General features: G+C 38.8%; 1 protein-coding gene across 1 annotated transcript in view; it reads right to left on the bottom strand.

Annotated features, from left to right (window-relative positions):
- stx18 (syntaxin 18) overlaps positions 1–19,534 on the bottom strand; it is a 108,072-nt gene that overhangs the window by 36,789 nt on the left and 51,749 nt on the right. The window contains exons 2-3 of the mRNA XM_039751476.1: positions 12,240–12,307; positions 2,402–2,517 (exon numbers count right to left, since the gene is read on the bottom strand). Coding sequence (XP_039607410.1) covers positions 2,402–2,517; positions 12,240–12,307 — 184 coding nt within the window. The remainder of the gene's footprint in view (positions 1–2,401; positions 2,518–12,239; positions 12,308–19,534) is intronic.

Raw genomic sequence — 19,534 nt, 5'->3', positions numbered from 1 at the left:
TCTGCTGGAAGCCAATCCCAGCCAGCACAGGGCACAAGGCAGGAACAAACCCCGGGCAGGGTGCCAGCCCACCGCAGGGCGCGCGCACACACACACACACACACACACACACCCTCACACCAAGCACACACTAGGGACAATTTAGGATTGCCAATGCTCTACCCAGTCAGAAATAAACTTTCCACCGTCAACAAAAATGGTACTAGTGCAACAATTAAATGAGTGCCAATATGTCTGCAACTTTGAAATTAGTTTTAATGATCACAGATAGTACAGACTTGTCAGTTACTAATACAAAAAAAAACTATTTATTTATTTTAAATCTGGAGTTGGGCCCCCCATTATGTGGGGGCCTACTTACTGAATGGCTATCTGACTTTTACTGTGGTATCTTCAATACCATCAACTATGACTTTCATCATTTATGCTGTATTATTTTAAACATCCTTCTAGTTTAAAAAATAACTTACTTTTAAATATTTCCATAAATTTGAGGTTGTTGTATGTAAATAACACCACAGTTTTTGGGAAACAGAGGATAATAATGCGGCTTTGTTTACCAAATCTCTAACTTCATTAAGGCCTTGTTCACACGGGCGTTAAGTTTTTGGATAAACGAACTTGCTCTAAACGTCCTAGACGTTTATGTTGCATTTTGTGGTGGCGATCGATTGACTTCTACACCGGCGTTCGTTTGTCTCTGTCTAACGCCAGCCTGCAGCCCAAATTGTAGTTTGTGTGTTAACCTGTGGAGGCAGTGTCGGGAACTGGATATGAAAGCCCTTGTCGTTTTATTTGAGGTGCCTCCTTTCAATATGGACCATTTTGCTATGTTAGATATTAATCTTCTTGTTTTAAAAATACTGTAATACGGGCGTAGGGAGAGAAAAAATCGCCGCCACTACTGGGTTCATCCTCTGACTGCACAACGTCGGGTTAAAGCAGTGCTTCTCAATTATTTTCTGTCATGCCCCCCCTAGGAAGAAGAAACATCTCGCGCCTCCCGCGCGACTATAAATAGTATCATTTGTCTATAAAATTGTTAAAAGTACACCTCTGCATAACACTGCATCCTTATTAACGTATAAGAGAATAAAAAAAGAAAGAAATATGGACCAATTTACAACAAAGAATAGCTTTATTAAATGTAACAGAAAAGATTTAAAGTGCATTCTAAATTCAAAAAATTTAAAAGAAAAATAAAAAGCATGTTACCGAGGTCAAACGCGACCCCTTGACGGAGCCACGGGGCGCCCATATTTGAGAAACACTGAGTTAAAGGAAGTTTTTTGTGCTTTATGAAGAAATGCGAAAATTTCCGCGCAAGTTTTTTTAATTACTGTCGGATGTCGGTTTCCACTTTTGATTGTCTGCTGCAGCTGGTGCAATGCCACATTGCACGCCGATCAACCAATATGCGACTTGGTGTTAGCCCCGAAGAGAGACTACTTGTCACTTTGAGGTAAGGAAACAGTAGTCGAGTGTGCGCTTACACCGGTGTTATGCACTGAAATGAGCCCCGCCATGGATTGCCCCCTACATAATCGTATCAAATATTATAGAACATAAATTAATAGGTTCATGGTTTACAAATTACATGAGACAATAAAATAAAATAAGCAATATGAAAATATATATGTTGCATATGAAAACATAAAAATATTAATATTTTTTCATATACAACATGTAAACTTATATATATCCGGTCCTCCGAAGCGTAAAATAAACGCGCAGAAAATGAACTAGAAGCAGTTTCCTTGCGTTCGTTGGGTTTTGAACGCCAAGAAAAAGCTGCATGCAACGTTTTTTTGATGCTGTATAAATGCGCTGCCGGACAAACGCACGTCACCAAAGCCCGTGTGAACACTCTCATTGACTCCTACGTGTAGAAAACACTCGGCGCTGATCCGCTCACCGGACGCCACTAACGCAAAAAACGCTCGATTTTAACGCCCGTGTGAACAAGGCCTAACAGTGCTGTCATTGCTGCCATGACAATGACAGCTTCCACTGCCTTGTCCATTGCATAACAAAGAGATGGCATGACAGATTTAAGGCAGGAGCTTCTACAGTTAGCGCTCTCTCCCAAACCAGTAAACTGTGCCATCATAACATGAAATACGGAGATGAACCATTTTACAAAGCTGAAAGGAAATGCACGGCCACTGCGTCATTTACAAAAACACTCTGCAATCTGTGATTTTGCAGGAAGACAAATTATTTGTACTATTGTACTCTAAGTTTATAATAATAGTAATAATAATAATAATATTAAATAAAACAACTGTACTCTGCACACATGGCATTTATCCTGTAAACTAAACATTACTTTTGACTATGCTATCTGAAAACCATAAATAGTAGGATCATGTAAAATTTAAATATAGTAAAAAGGAATTACCTTCTGTTCTCAGATGGTTAATGGCATCAGAACATGTCCTTATTAATATCTGTGCATCTTGATCAATCTGGTCCCTTTCACTATCTGTCATACGTGAGTATTCTGAAGAAATAAGACTATAAAAAAGGAAAGAGAAGAAAACTAGTTACAAAGCCATTGGTTACAAGTGGTCTGTGGGTAGAATTGATTCCAGAATTAAATTTTTTCAAACAGCCACATATCTAAATTGATTAACAGCTATTGCAGTTAAGTAGATCTAAAGTAAATCCACAGAGAACAATATACAGTATATGCAATATAATTGATATACAAATATTTTCCAAAATATTCATAAAAATGAATCCGAAGATAAACATAAACTTGTCAAAATAACACAAAACCTCAACACAAAACCTTCATGATAGAAAATGAAAAGAAGAGATGAACAAGATGCAATGAAGAACACAGTATAAGAGAATACTACACAGCAAGAAATGCTGTATGCAGAAAATTTGAGAAATTGAGTCATTCTGCAGTAGAGTGTTACACTAAGTCTGTACAGGAATTGATAGTGAATTGTCAAACAAGCCAGAATCAGTCTTTCTGGGAGTAATTCACTGTGAAACTAAAACAGTTAACAGTATGTCGAACTTTAGATTGAAGGAAAGGTTTTGAAATTTAAGATTGATTCTAGTGCAGATGCCACTGTGATATCTGAGGCAAGCTATAATAGTCTCACAAATAAGCTTCAGCTTCAAAAAAACACATTTCATCTTGAATTACCCAGGCTGTCCACTGCAGGGCCTTGGCCAAATGAAAGCAAAAGTCAGCAATAAGAAGCAGACATGCTGTATTACACTGTATGCGATTAGAGGAGACTGGGTGGGAAATGTTTTGAGATGTAGTGCTACCATCAGCATGAGTCTGATAAAGAGAATTGAAGAGGTGCAAGAGAGCGTGTTTGGCTCAGTTTGTCTCCTGAAACGCGAATCAGTAAAGATAATACTTAAAGAGACAGTTGAGCCATATAGCGTAAGTGAAAAGGGAGTTAAAAAGGAGAGAGGAACTGGAAGTGACCTAAAAAATTTCTGAGACAACACCTTGTTATGCACCAATGGTTCCAGTTATTAAATGGTATGCACCAGTGGCTCCAGTTATTAAAAGAGGTGGGAAGGTTAGGATTTGTGTCAACTTGAAATGACTAAATTAATCAACGGTGCGTGAAAAATATGTCTTACTAACCCTTGATGATATAATTACAAGGATAGCTGGAGCAAAATGCTATTTAGCCTGGATGCAGCCAGAGATTTCTGGCAGATTCCTCTGGAAGAGGCCAGTAGGCAGTTGACAACATTTATAACCCCTTCAAAATATATTGCTTCTGCCATTGCTTATGCTAGCTTTTCTAAAGAAAATGTCCGGTCTGCAGGGGGTCTTCCTGCTTCATGGACGATATTCTCATTTATAGACGCAAACAGAAAGAACATGACCAAAGATTAGCAAAGATTCTAAGAGTCATTAAAGCTACAGGTCTAAAATTAAAGAAAATGTATATTTAATAAAGGCGAGCTTACCTTTGTGGGGCATAAGATTAGTTACGCAAGAGTGGGCCCTGCCCCTGACCCAGAAAAGGTCCATGTAATTCTAGACCTTGAAAGACCTCAGAATGTCACAGATTTAAAGCACATACTTGGCATCATTAACTATAGATGTTGGTACTTGCTGATCAGCTCTACTGTACTGCAACCACTAAATGAACTTCTAAAATTAGATGTTATGGTCATGGGGAAAATGTAAAGATGATGTATTTAAGGCTGTAAAGGACATGCTGATGCATGCTCCAGTTTTGGCATTTTATGACATGCAAAAGCCAACGGTAGTAAGTATCAATGCTAGTAGTTGCAGCATTGGGGTAGAGTTTCTTCAGAAGCATGATGCCAAGATGATCCCAGTTGCTTTTTGTTCCTGTTTACTAACTGCAGTAGAAAGAAATTACAGTGATCCCTCGCTATATCGCGCTTCCACTTTCGTGGCTTCACTCCATCGCAGATTTTAAATGTAAGCATATCTAAATATATATCACAGATTTTTCGCTGGTTCATGGATTTCTGCGGACAATGGGTCTTTCAATTTATGTTACATGCTTCCTCAGTTTGTTTGCCCAGTTGATTTCATACAAGGGACGCTATTGGCGGATGGCTGAGAAGCTACCCAATCAGAGCACGTATTACATATTAAATAAAACTCCTCAATGATATACGATATGCTTCGCGCGCTGCTTCGCACACAGCCCGTATTGATTTTTCATTGTTTGCTTTTCTCTGTCTCTCATTCTCTCTGAGAAATACAGGCAGATACTTATCCATCATGCAATACCATCAGGGAGGCGTATGATTGGCCCCATTATCTGCTCCTGACGGAGGGGGTGTGAGCAGAGAGGCTGTTTGCTTAGAAGATACGGATGCACCTTTAAAAAAAATGCCGAAAGGCTACCTTCACATTGATCCCTTCATTGCGCCGCTTTATCGTGGGTGCTTGCATACTTAAAAGCGCAACAGCCCTATTGATTTTTGATTGTTTACTTTACTCTCTCTCTGACATTCTCCGCTCCTGACGCGCACCTTGAAGAGGAAGATATGTTTGCATTCTTTTAATTGTGAGAAAGAACTGTCATCTCTGTCTTGTCATGGAGCACAGTTTAAACTTTTGACTAAAGGGTGTTATTTCATGTCTAGAGGGCTCTAATAATGTTAAAAACATATTTAGAAGGTCGTAAACAGGTTTTCAATACTCTAACTGCGAAAATATTAGATTTATAAATAAAGAATCCTACTTCTTGGAAATTCATTTATCTGTCTGGAGCAGATCAACCGCTATAAACGAGGGTTTACTGTATAACTGTGCGGAGAATATTTATAAACAGTGTGGGAGAGTTTCTAAGAGCTTAAAATATATAAAAATAACCATACAAACATATGGTTTCTACTTCGCGGATTTTCACCTATCGCGGGGGGTTCTGGAATGCAACCCCCGCAATCGAGGAGGGATTACTGTACGCCCAGATTGAGGAGGAGTGCCTGGCTACCGTGTGGGCTTGTGAAAAGTTTTCTCTGTACCCGTTGGGTTAATATTCATTTAAACCAGGGGTACCCAATGCGTCAATCGCGATAGACCAGTAGATCTTAAAGGTAGTGCAGGTAGATCGCGTTGCATTCAGAAAAAATTTTTTTTAAACATTAGTCTATCATATATCCTCCCTATGGCATTTGCCACTTGATTGACATACAGGCCAGTCTGAGATCTCTTTTCTTCAAACACACTGGTCATCCAGCACGCACAATCAAACGCGGAAGCTACTGCAAAACTTCAGCTGTGATCTAGTTAGCCTTCCAATTTATATCGAATAAAGAAGGGATTTAAAAAAAAATTGTTTGGGCAGGGTATGGGCTGAATGTGGAATTGGATTTTTTTTCTGAAAATGTCACAATCGAAGTGTGTTTGTCTGACGTCCGAGGTTCAATCCCCGATGAGGGGGGCAGTGGAGTGTGTACGCCTGATGAGCCCAAAATAGGGTGAAACACGTGTAGCGTACTCGTTGCATTATTTGACAGTTAACTATGTAACATTCTATGATCTGCTTAGAGAGGGCACCTGTGGCAGTTGTTTGCTGACTTGCAGACCAACCACACGCGTTACCTGGTAGATAACCACCCATACAATCAGATTGTGATTCTATATATATATATATATATATTTACATAAATAAATTCCGGCGCCGCATCCGAAAGTGGCAGCCTTTCCAGCAGCCCCGTATATGACTTTATCTTTTTACCTTTTAATCTCTATTTTCTCTATTTCACTATTTCACTGATCACTTCTACCACTTTCTTTTATGTGGAATTGCTCCCTGGACACTTTTTACTATTTTACTATTTGACATGGATTTTTACACTCTGAGAATCGCCTATTCAAGTAGTCAGCTTAAAGCACTGAGAAGAAATGCTTATGCCGGTGTGGTTCCTTATTTACCTGACGAGGTAAGAAGGCGATATCGGGCAGCCGAGCGGTGCAAAGATAAAAGATAAGATTAAATCGAGACAACTTGAGAGAAAATGGCGTTATAAACCGTCGGTGCCTTCTGTGATCCTGGGAAATGTAAACTCACTACCAAATAAGATCGACGAACTGGCTGTGCTGGTGAAAATGTCAGAACCTACAGAGAATGCAGCTTGCTGTGTTTTAGTGAAACGTGGCTAACGCCTCCCATCCCAGATGCTAACGTGGAGCTACCCGGTTTAGCACAGTTAGAGGACAGAGACGCAAGTACCTGCGGAAAGAAGAAAGGAGGAGGACTCGCTCTCTATGTCAATACAAAGTGGTGCAACTCAGGACATGTAAACGTTAAAATCTCCACTTGCTGCAGGGACATCGAACTGTTGGCCGTAAGTCTGCGCCCCTATTACTTGCCCAGAGAGTTTGGACACGTGATTGCTGTTATTGTTTACATCCCCTCAAGCAACGCGGAGATGGCGAGTGACATCATCCATTCCGCAGTTGCTAAGTTACAAACGCAGCACCCTGAGGCACTTGTGCTAATCGCTGGAGACTTTAACCATGTAACGCTGGACAAAACATTACCTGCCTTCTCCCAGTATGTGGATTGTAACACTCGGGGAAACAGGACTATCGACCTACTGTATGCAAACGTTAAAGACGCATACAGCGCCACCCCACTGCCTGCGCTTGGGAAAGCAGATCATAACCTGGTTCTGCTTCAGCCTCAATACAAACCAAGAGTGAGGGCGCTACCTACAACTACACGCTCATTCAGGAAGTGGTCCCCTGAGGCAGAGCAGGCTCTGAGAGACTGCTTTGGAACTACAGACTGGGATATATTGCTTGGGTCACATAGTGAGAACATTGAAGAGGCTGTTGAATGCACAACTGATTACATCAACTTCTGTATGGACATTGTAGTTCCAGTAAGAACAGTATGCTGCTATGCTAACAACAAGCCATGGGTTACAAGTGACATCAAGGGCCTTTTGAACCAGAAGAAAAGGGCTTTTAAAGGTGGTGATAAGCATGAGCTCAAGTGCGTGCAGAAGGAACTCCGAGTCCAGCTCAGGGCGAAAGAGCAGTACAGGAGAAAGCTGGAGCAGAAGTTGCAGAACAACAGCATGAAGGAAGTGTGGGATGGGATGAAGATTATCACTGGCTGCAGCTCAAGCGGGTGCCGCCATCGAGACAGACGTGGAGAGAGCAAACCAAATGAACAACTTCTTTAATAGGTTTGATCACAGTAACCCACTCTCACCTCGAGTACTGCATCCTCCAACCATCCTTCTGCTGATACCAGCATAGGTGAGACATCCCCACCCACAATTACAGCAGCCCATGTGAGCAGAGAGCTGAAAAGACTTTGTGCCAGCAAAGCAGCGGGTCCAGATGGTGTATCGCCACGACTGCTGAAGGCATGTGCGTTGGAACTGGGGAGTCCTCTACAGCGCATCTTCAACCTGAGCCTGGAACAGGGAGAGTCCCAAGGCTTTGGAAAACATCTTGTATCACCCCTGTCCCAAAGGTATCACGTCCTAGTGAGCTGAATGACTTCCGGCCTGTTGCTCTGACGTCACATCTGATGAAGACCATGGAGCGGCTGCTGCTTCACCACCTGAGGCCACAGGTCCGTCACGCCCTCGACCCTCTGCAGTTCGCATACCAGGAGAAGGTGGGAGCGGAGGATGCCATCATCTATATGCTACACCGATCCCTCTCCCACCTGGACAGAGGCAGTGGTGCTGTAAGAATTATGTTTTGGACTTCTCTAGCCTTCAACACCATCCAACCTCTGCTCCTTAGAGACAAGCTGACTGAGATGGGAGTAGACTCACACCTGGTGGCATGGATTGTGGACTATCTTACAGACAGACCTCAATATGTGTGTCTTGGGAACTGCAGGTCTGACATTGTGTTCAGCAATACAGGGCGCCGGGGACTGTACTTTCTCCGGTCCTGTTCAATCTATACACATCAGACTTCCAATATGACTCGGAGTCCTGCCACGTGCAAAAGTTCGCTGATGACACTGCTATTGTGGGCTGCATCAGGTGTGGGCAGGAGGAGGAGTACAGAAAGTTAATCAAAGACTTTGTTAAATGGTGCGACTCAAACCACTTACACCTTAACACCAGCAAGACCAAGGAGCTGGTGGTGGATTTTAGGAGGCCTAGGCCCCTCATGGACCCTGTGATCATCAGAGGTGACTGTGTGCAGAGGGTGCAGACCTTTAAATATCTGGGAGTGCAGCTGGATGACAAATTGGACTGGACTGCCAATACTGATGCTCTATGTAAGAAAGGTCAGAGCAGACTATACTTTCTGAGAAGGTTGGCATCCTTCAACATCTGCAGTAAGATGCTGCAGATGTTCTACCAGACGGTTGTGGCGAGTGCCCTCTTCTACGCGGTGGTGTGCTGGGGTGGCAGCATAAAGATGAAAGACGCCTCACGCCTGGACAAACTTGTTAAGAAGGCAGGCTCTATTGTAGGAGTAAAGTTGGACAGTTTAACATCTGTGGCAGAGAGACGGGCACTAAGCAAACTCCTGTCAATCATGAATAATCCACTGCATCCACTTAACAGTGTCATCTCCAGACAGAGGAGTAGCTTCAGTGACAGACTTTTGTCTATATACATACATACAGTATATATAGCATTTTTAATGTAGGTAGATCATTTCGACCTGGTCATTTTAAAAGTAGCTCGCAAGCCGAAAAAGTATGGGCACCCCTAATTTAAACAATTGACAGATCACAATCCATTAGTTCCACTGATAAACAGGAAAAATCTTGATGAGGTTCCCCTTCGGTGCCAGAGGTTGTTAATATGGATGATGCACTTTAAACCCATAGCTGTATACACTCCAGGCAAAACACTTCTCACAGCTGATACTCTGTCACAAAATCCATCAATTTGCCGTGAAGGTTATGACCTGGAAACAGAGGTTGAAGCTTTTATTGCATCACTGGAAGAGCATAGGTGTATTTCGCAGGAGAAGATACAGCAGATTATACAGGCCACAAAACAAAGTGCAGCTGGTGTTGAAATACACATGCCAAAGCTGGCCAAGACATGCAAAACCTGCAACTGTCAATGTTGCACATACTTAATCAGTGAATCCAAAGGAATGCGTTTTCATGGACAGAAAATTGGCATACCATCCAGTATGTGAAGTTATTTGCTCTGCTATACACATGAAGGCCACCAAGGGCTTACTAAATGCCGGAAAGAGCTAGACTCTCTGCTTGGTGGCTGGGGATCAGCAGAGATATAAAAGAAAAGGTGAGTCAGTGTAACCGGTGTCAAGAAGAGAGACCAACTCAATTCAAAGAGCCATTGATGATTACTGTATTGCCTTCACGGCCCGTGGACATGTATTAGTTCAACGTGTGTGAAGTTAATGGTCAACAGTACCTTATAGTCATGGACTATTACTCAAGACTTATAGAAGTGGCACATGTGTCTGAAATCCCTAGCTAGAGAGTAATTGGGAAGCTAAAAAACATGTTATCATGCTTCGGCATTCCTGAACAGTTAAACTCAGATACTGTAATGCCAAACAGTCCTATCACTATTACTATAATACACACCACAGAGTCAAATCTCTTACATTACATAAACCTGGAGACATGGTACAAGTAAAATTGGATAAGGAAAAATGATAGCATAACACAGCAGTGGTGAAACATCAAGCATAACAGCCACATTCTTACATTATTGAAACAGAAGAGGGTGATTTTAGGAGGAACAGGAAACACCTATGGGTTTTTCCAGATACAACAGAGATTCCAACTAACATTCCAGAAACACAAGCTAAACAATCACTAAAGCCTACCGAAGATCCTGAGGTGGACCGCACCCAACAGAAAGCTCACCCGCAGCACCCAAGGTCGCCAACATGCAAAAAACAACAAGATCTGGTTGTCTTATTAAAATACCTGTGCATTATAAAGACTAACAAAAAAATCAGAAATGTTAGCTTTAAATAATCATTTAGATACTTTAGAAATGATACTTGAAATTCTTTAATATGTTTATGCTAGATTAGTATTAAGATGTTTCCGACAATATGGCATTCTTTCAGGCTGTTCAGAACACTCTTAAGAGGCATGATGTGATGAGTGTTATTCGATTAGCCTCATTATTAATGTAACTAATTAGCATTCATAGTTGATCTTTGCTTTGTTATGTAAGGTAAGGTATGTGGGTGGAGTAATGGGTAAATGCAGTTCTGATTTTATGACATCAGCTAAACTAAGAATCTTTCTTACTTCTTTATTCTCTTAGCTCTTATAGGAGCATAGGATGACAATATGTTCTCTCTAGACTGCTCAATCTTCAGCAATGGTTTTGGCTACTCACTGTGTTGCTCACATCTTTGCCAGCTTGTTTTTGCACATTCATCTCCATGATGTCTTTGGTGTTCCTTATTTTCGCATACTTTGTAGACCGAACTCAACTGCTATTCTTGTGATGTCATCACTAGATTTCCAGAGCATATGCATGACTTCCTTCCATTCTTGGTGTAAGATGGTTATTGTGATTAGATTCTTGCCCTGTTCTTCATAGGTCTTCATTACTAATTCACTCCGGCCAGAAAATGTTAAAGTATATGCCATAGGCATTTGTTGATATATAAAAAAAAAAAAACTTCAGTCTGTCTTATAGAATGTTGGTAATCCTCCAACTCTCACATGCACATGGCAGTACTGACTTGATGTTTTAGTTTGACTCTCAGCTTAGTCTTGAGGGAGAGGTTCCTTGACCTCCAGATAGGTTTCAGCATCACTAAAGATTCTTGTGCCATCCTGATCCTAGAAATTGTCTTCATCACATACACCTCTTTTTTATATGACACTTCCATAAATTTTTATGAACTGTCTCAGGTTCTCTCACTCTCTCTTACAACTGTAGGATGGGCATTTCCACATGTTTGCACCCTCACTTCTTTGGTCATTTTGGCACTATAGTTCAGGCCTATGTTTTTTTCATTCCCACCCAGAGCTGTTACCTTTGTGCACATATGGCTGATAGTCTGGCTGATCAAACCAATGTCATCTTCAAAACTTAAATCTTATAATTTCTAGAACAATGTCCATTGTATACCTGTTCATCCCTTTCCATGTGCTCATCAACACACCCAATTCAGTCCCAGCAGGAACAGTATGGGAGATAGCACATATCCCTGTCACACCCCTGTCTTGACCTGAGTATATGACATGTGCCATACGAGATTTTTTCATGGGCATTTTGATATTGTTTGCAGTTGTTCAAGATGGGTTTACATTGAATTCCATTGTATCATGAATTTTGTGATATTTGTTATGTTTGTATCAGCCATAACCACAAGCAGCACGGCACGGGATAAATAACAAATACAAAAAGATAAGAAATACAAATACAAAAAGATAATCTTTTGAATGAAAGAAAAAGTTGTTCATTACGTGAAATATTTAAACCTTGTAATACAAATTCATTATTTCATGTTTAATTATGAAAAAGATGAGAAGGTTTGATATAATTTATCGTTTAGTTCTACTCTTTTCTTAATACTTAACATGAAACAGATAAAAATAAGGCACAGAAAAACAAAACGTTATTTTACACACAGATAAATTCAGCATCGCTGTCTTACCTTATTCAAAATTAAGCAAGAAGACTTAACATTGAAATATTGAACTTCTACTTAGAAGTTCAGTATACTTTTTAGATGCTGTAAGCCAGTCTATAATTCAGGTTACCTGAAAATGAAACATATAAAGGTAGAGGATAGTATTTAAAGAACAAAAAATTCTTACCCCCCAGCATTGATATAATCTTTCCGATGTTTTAGAAGAAAGTCTTTTAGCCTTGTAATGTTAGTAATCTGTTAACAAAAAAAGAAAAAAAAAAGACTTCAGAAGAACATCAACATGAACTGAAAATCTGGAAGCACCTTTGAGTATGGGCCATACAGAAAATGTTTACTGATTATCACTGTAATACTGCTCAGTAGATTAAAAGAAATTCCTAGTTAATGTACCAATACAGCACCACCCCAAATATAAAATTGCAGTGATATGCAGCAAGACTGTTTGAAGGCTAGGACACCATCACTGAATACTCTCTGCATGCAATAATTCCAAACTCCCTGCCTACCTTTGAATTTTGTTGGTTACTAATGTTCAATGGTCATATTATAGTGGTGGTATAGAAAAGAAATTTAATGGGCACTATCATTTCCAAACCTTTCACACGGGAGAGTAAGAGATCCATTATGGTAAAGGAAACAGCTGTTTCACCAGAGGCTGCTTGTTATCAGAGAGTTAAAGATATCAGAAATATCAGAGGATGCAATAACCTATTTTAAAGATTTGTAATTGAAAGTGTTGTGGCATTCTAAATCAATGTGTGGCATGGGCAGTGAGAGTTGCATGCACTGCTTTTCAATCTGATATGATGCTATATGCTTTCTGTGGACTCATTCTGGTATTCACAATTAAGTCTGTAAGACTTGATCATCTTATCGAATCCATCACACTCCACCCAACTTCTGTTCACTCTGCTCCTATCTACTAAATAGCTTAGCTCTATCAATGTTAGGTCTACTCAGCATTGCATACCCACAAAGGACAATAAATTTAATATTTTAACCTTTACATCTCTTAAACTTAACACAGTTCATGTTGTTAATTTTCTTGTAATTTATTTTTATGCAATATAAGTCTGAAATGGTGCTTTTTTGTTTGTTGTGGGCTGATGGGGAATAATTATTATTTTCATTTTTATTGTATGAGCAGCGATGTAAACTAATTAAATATGCAAGTTGATCATGATAGTGCAGACAAACTTTTATACTTGTATGAATTTTGTAGTGTAGGGTTATATATGGCAACATTTACTGACATTCAGTGAAATTGCAAATTGCCTATATGTAATTAACAAAGAACAAACTAAAAGAAAGTAAGTGGAAAACAATGCTAGATATATGACTTATTGAATCAAGGAAGCAGGAACACTACCATTTGAATCAAGTTATGAGAATTTCAAAGGCCTCGTTAAAGGAGGCAAAAGGAAAAAAAAACACTACAAAAAGTGAACACAAACATATTAAGCTAAAAGTAAATGTTAACACAAATCTTTGATATACTACTGTTGTATGCTTCATAGTAACCTTTTGTTTCAATTAGTCCAACTTGCAATTGATGACATTTCTAAAGGTTGATTAATGGTCTATTTTTTTTTCAGTCAAGTACTTAATAAAAGCTGCTAATGTGAAGGTTCTTGATTTCTCTTAATTTTATTGTGGAATTTCACTAATTGTTATTAAGCCATTTTTGCTCTTTCAGCATTATTCTGTACGTTGAAGATGTAAGGTGTCTTTTCTGCCTACCCAGAAAATAATTCATTGCGCCCAATAAAGCTGTACTTTGTTGGGTTTTCATTTCATTTTTACCCTTTTTGTTATTAAGCTGTCACATAAAAAAGCAACACTGACTGTTTAACTTTACTCTGGTGTTAAATAAATAGCATTAAATGTGTCTGAAGCAATGTAGCTGTATACTTGTCAATTTACTGACACATAACTGAGCAGAACATTGAAGAGATAAGTACAACTACAATATATTTTGCAAAGTACAGTTCTTTAAAAGCCTGGCAACTTTTAATGTACCTTCTGTAAATAGAGGAAACACTTTAAAAGCATTAGACAAGGTGCAGACATCTTACCAATAGAAGTCTATATTGTATAAATACAACTGTTGTTTTTGACTTTTTTGCTGTAGAGATAAAAACAAAGAATGTTCTTCTTGTTCCAAAGCCGTAAGAGTTTTTTAGAAAGTAAAAATGTATTTATTTTTCTTTAAAAAAAAATAATTCAGAAAATGCAACAGCAAAAACATTACTTTTAGATTTTCTGAAACGTAAACAAAAAGAAGCAAGCATTTGTAGGTAATGTAAAAGGGCTCTTGAAAAACAATTATATAAAGAGAGAATGTCATTCTTTGGTGGTAAATAACTTACAGTTTACGTACAAGACAGCTGTACAATTAAAAAAAGCTAGGGCATTTCTGGTATGTAAGAACAGCAAAGTAATTGAAATATCATTTCTCCTTAATTACTGTAATCAGACAATTACTGCAGCTGTAAGAAAAATGCCAAGTTCACTGCCTACTAATAATAATTCCAGGAATTCCTATAATTTCTATAGTAATTCTTGAGGTGTATGCGGTTGATTGTAGAAGATAATGGATGAAGGATATAAGCTTTTGTTGACACACAAAACACAACCAGGGTATTGAGTTTAAATATAATTAGGATTCTGACACTGAACAATATCAGGACTTTATACGACAACCTTAAAAATGATAAACTGGCTGAAATCAAAGGTGTCAAAAACCATACAAGCGAACTGGTGTAGAATTCCAGATATTAGTAGATTTATACTTTTCACCTGCAAGTTCACAAAGTAATATAAAGACAATGAAAAAATGAACAAATTTTAGTTCAGTGAAATAAGCAACTATTTGGCAATTTTGTATTAATTGTACAAAATTATACACATTCTGGATGTTGAGAGAGGGCTTTTGACAAAGCAATTTTTTTGAAAATGGTATACCTTTCATTTTTATGAAATATAAGTGTTTAAGGGGATAAATCAAGAAACAAAGAAAAAAGATAAGCTTTTAATTAATCCATTTTACAGGAAGTATGTCAGAACTGTTCATAAAAGGCACCTATTAAATCATAACTCTCATAATTTATTAGTTTATGTGTACAAACATGTATTTTAACATTAAAAAGACAAAATTTTATCAAAATATGTCATTAAGTGATTTTATTTTGTTTTTTTATTTTTTGCTATTGATATGATTAATTCTGTGTTACTCTGTATTTCACATTTCTGCTTTATTTAAAAGAGGGTAAAATTTCCATTTCTACAGGTATAACATGCATTATGTTTATTAACACTGATGCATTCTTTTCTGTAATTCTGCTTTTTATTATTAAAATTAATTAGTATCAGTGCATATTATTGTTTTTTAAGTTATTTCCAGGAATATGTCTCATCTGAAGTACAGAATAAGACTGGGTCCTCTCAAATGCAGTTCAGTGCTTGGTTCTTCAGTTGATTTGTCCCCAGTGTGTATATGTTTCGTCTCAGGTTCCCACTGCAACTATAAAGCTTTACACTAGGTCACAAGGATCAATTGCTCTTGTAATTTAAGAATCTAAAGAGCAAGTAATACTTAAACAATGAGGTAGGGGTGGCCTTGGGCTTATGGGGGAACTGAGAGTTAGGAGACAGTCAGCCTGGCTACATCTAATCTCATCATCAGAACTCTTACCTTTTCAGGTTCTGTTTTATATCAGCAGCTACAACTAAAATGAAAACTCAAGTAAACACATATGAAAATTAAAAGATGGGTTTAGCTTAGGGCTATCCATAGTAGCCGGTTGCTCTATGGTATTTTAAAAGCTTGTTTCAGTTTCCTGATTGTGATCACTATGGCTAAAAGTCTATAATTAGGTTCCAAGGCAACGAAAAAAAGGGACCTGAGTTGTTTTAACACAAATACTAATAGTAAATACCTTATGTGAGTAATGCAATTATTTCTCTTGTTTAGGTTTCCCTCAGTAATTTGTCAAAAATGGTGAAAACTGTATAAAATAGGTCCCTTTCCAGCATGTTACATTTATATTTTCCTTCACCACAGAAATAACTACATATTACATGGGTTAACTGCTATAAGAAATGTAGACAAATTCATTCTTATTGACAATATTGCATTCTCCAAAATGTAAACAGTAAAATATTATTTGTCCATCATTTATACCCTAGAAAATGGAGCAAGCATTGCTGAGGAAGATTTTTTTTTTTTTTGCTTTAGGTTAACAAACCCACATCAAATATATGACTGTGGATTTGGTACATTTAAATAAATTCAATGAATATTGGCCAATTTTACATTTTTAGAAAAAAATTTATTATTATTATTATATTTATTTGATAAACATTAACTACAAAGGGATCACACTCCTCAGCCTCCCTGGAAAATTCTATTTGGGGGTCCTGGAGAGGAGGGTCTGTCGGATAGTTGAACCTCGGATTCAGGAGGAACAGTGTGGTTTTCATCCTGGTCGTGGAACAGGATACCCTTAGCAGAATCCTGGAGGGAGCATGGGAGTTTGGCCAACCATTCTACATGTGTTTTGTTGACTTGGAAAAGGCGTTCGACCGTGTCCCTTGGGGAATCCTGTGGGGGGTGCTCCAGGAGTATCGGGTATCGGACCCCCTGATAAGGGCTGTTCGTCCCTGTACAACCGGTGTCAGAAAGTGGTCCACATTGCCGGCAGTAAGTCGAACCCGTTTCCAGTGAGAGTTGGACTCTGCCAGGGCTGCCCTTTGTCACCGATTCTGTTCATAACTTTTATGGACAGAATTTCTAGGCGCAGCCAGGGCACTGAGGCGGTCCGGTTTGGTAGACTCAGGATTGGGTCACTGCTTTTTGCAGATGATGTTGTCCTGTTTGCTTCATCAGGCTGTGATCTTCAGCTCTCTCTGGATCGGTTCGCAGCTGAGTGTGTAACGGCTGGGAAGAGAATCAGCATTTCCAAATCCAAGACCATGGTCCTCCGCCAGAAAAGGGTGGAGTGCCCTCTCAGGGTTGGTGGCGAGATCCTGCCCCAAGTGGAAGAGTTCAAGTATCTCGGGGTCTTGTTCACGAGTGAGGGAAGAATGCAGCGTGAGATCGCCAGGCGGATTGGTGTGGCGTCCTCAGTGATGCGGGCTCAGCATCGGTCTGTTGCGGTGAAAAAGGAGGTAAGCCGTAAGGCAAAGCTCTCAGTTTACCAGTCGATCTATGTTCCTACCCTCACCTATGGTCATGAGCTATGGGTAGTGACCAAAATAACGAGATTAAGAGTACAAGCGGCTAAAATGAGTTTCCTCCGCATAGTGTCTGGGCTTTCCCTTAAAGATAAGGTAAGAAGCTCAGTCATCCAGGAGGGGCTCAGAGTAGAGCCGCTGCTCCTCTGCATTGAGAAGAGTCAGATGAGGTGGCTCGGGCATCTGATCAGGATGCCTCCTGGACACCTCCCTGGTGAGGTGTTCCGGACACGTCCAACCGGGAGGAGGCCCCGGGGAAGACCCAGGACATGCTGGAGGAACTATGTCTCCCGGCTGGCCTGAGAACGCCTCGGGATTCCCCCGGAAGAGCTAGAAGAAGTGGCCGAGGAGAGAGAAGTCTGGGCATCTCTGCTCAAGTTGCTGCCCCGTGACCCGATCTCGGATAAGCGGAAGAAGATACATGAATGGATGAATTAACATTAATTCATTAGTAATAAAAAACACAAATTAAACACTTTGACTTTACGCTTTATTATTCACACACACATAACTAAAATCTTCATCCTTAATTGTTACTAGAATTATAAATATATACCAAATTTCTAGTTACGAAGCTTTGCTTTGACAGAGCAGTGTGTACTATATATATTTACAGTGTATGAACATCTATTGGACAGCAGAGGGCTCTCATGTTCTGGGAAGTAGAGTACATAAACTCAAATTACTTTAAGCAAGTTACACAAGTAAGAAGGTCATGTTTAACAAAGTAAAATGTTCCCAAGGTCAACATGATGTTCTTTGTACAATTTTGGAATTCCAACAAAAAAAAAACTTACTGTAAATTCAGCACATAATTTACAATTCAAGTATGATTTTAAAAACAGCACAAAATGAAAATATTTCTACACTGTGAAGAAAATGATAAGAGTATGTTTCCTACAAGAAATATTTCAAAGATGACCTAACTAAAAAGATGATCAGATAATGGGAATGTATTTGTCATTGTAAAATTAAAGAATTTATTTCATTTTTAAAAATATTACAATCCAATATAATGTGATCCACAGAATCTATTCTATCCTCAGAATGCCCCTGGTTTCAATTAAAAAATCTAATTATGTAAGGGCAAAAACTTTTTGAACTAAAAATGTTAGAATGTTAAAGGAATACTTTGAAACAAAAATTATATTTTATAGTGATGGCTGAGAAAAAAAGTTATGATATAACCCTAATTACAACCCATGTTGTACAAAGGCAAACAATGTGAATCCCATCCATGGAAAAACAAAAAAAAATCTTGCAGTACTCCTGTCACATAATCCATATGTTCAGAACATTCACAGTAAACAGAAAAGGCACATTCCCTTAATCTTGTGCTTTTCAATTAAAGACAAGACTCTTGACCAGTGAAAGAGAGGGCGAGGTGGATCTTTAATTCAAAAGCGCAGAATTACGCGAAAGTGCTTTTCCTGTTTACTATGGACAAATCATTTCTCAAAAAATACTTTTAATAATATTTTGGCAAAAATACTTTCTTTTTGCATATTTTGAGCATACGGCTGGATAATGGAAATGTGGATTATGAGACACATGTACCGAGAGATTTTTGTTTTTCCATGGACTTTATTACATCATGTGTTATTTCACAATTAGGGTCTATTATATCATAAATGTTTTCTTCTTGTTCTGCATGAAAATCTAAGGTAATTTTTTTTCTCAGTCATCGCTACAAATTACATGGGGTAAATAACATATAAAAATATACAGTAATTTTTAGGTGTAGTATTTCTTAAAGACGTACACAAAATAGCAGTTCAAAAAGTGTGTAGTTTTCATGATAGGTTTGCGACTATCTAGAGTGAACATGTGCATCTAATATGTTAAAAATATAGTAGACAGCCATGGTGCATAATCACATACACATTCACTGTAAGCTAATGAAGAGTCAACAAATTACCTAACCTAAACACTTATTGAGATGTAAGAGGAAACTGAAGTTATGAAAAATCAAAAGACACACAAGAACTCTGAGAAATCTCCTGAGACACAAGTCTGCCAAACTGTGAAACTGGGCTAACAACCTAGACATCCTGTAAACTGTACCAGGTCATGTCAGTCACCTATTTTGATCAAACGTCCAATGAAAGAATGTTAAAGTGGGTCAACTCAAGGTAGATGCAGGATGCAATCACCAAAAGAAGGCTTAGGCTGGCTGGACATACACTATATGGACAAAAGTATTGGGATGCCTGACCATTATATCAA

The sequence above is a fragment of the Polypterus senegalus genome, chromosome 4 (genome assembly GCF_016835505.1).
Source record: "Polypterus senegalus isolate Bchr_013 chromosome 4, ASM1683550v1, whole genome shotgun sequence".
In the NCBI taxonomy this organism is placed as follows: Eukaryota; Metazoa; Chordata; class Cladistia; order Polypteriformes; family Polypteridae; genus Polypterus; species Polypterus senegalus.
Note: the sequence above shows the minus strand (reverse complement) of the source record. Positions and strands in the feature narration are given on the sequence as shown.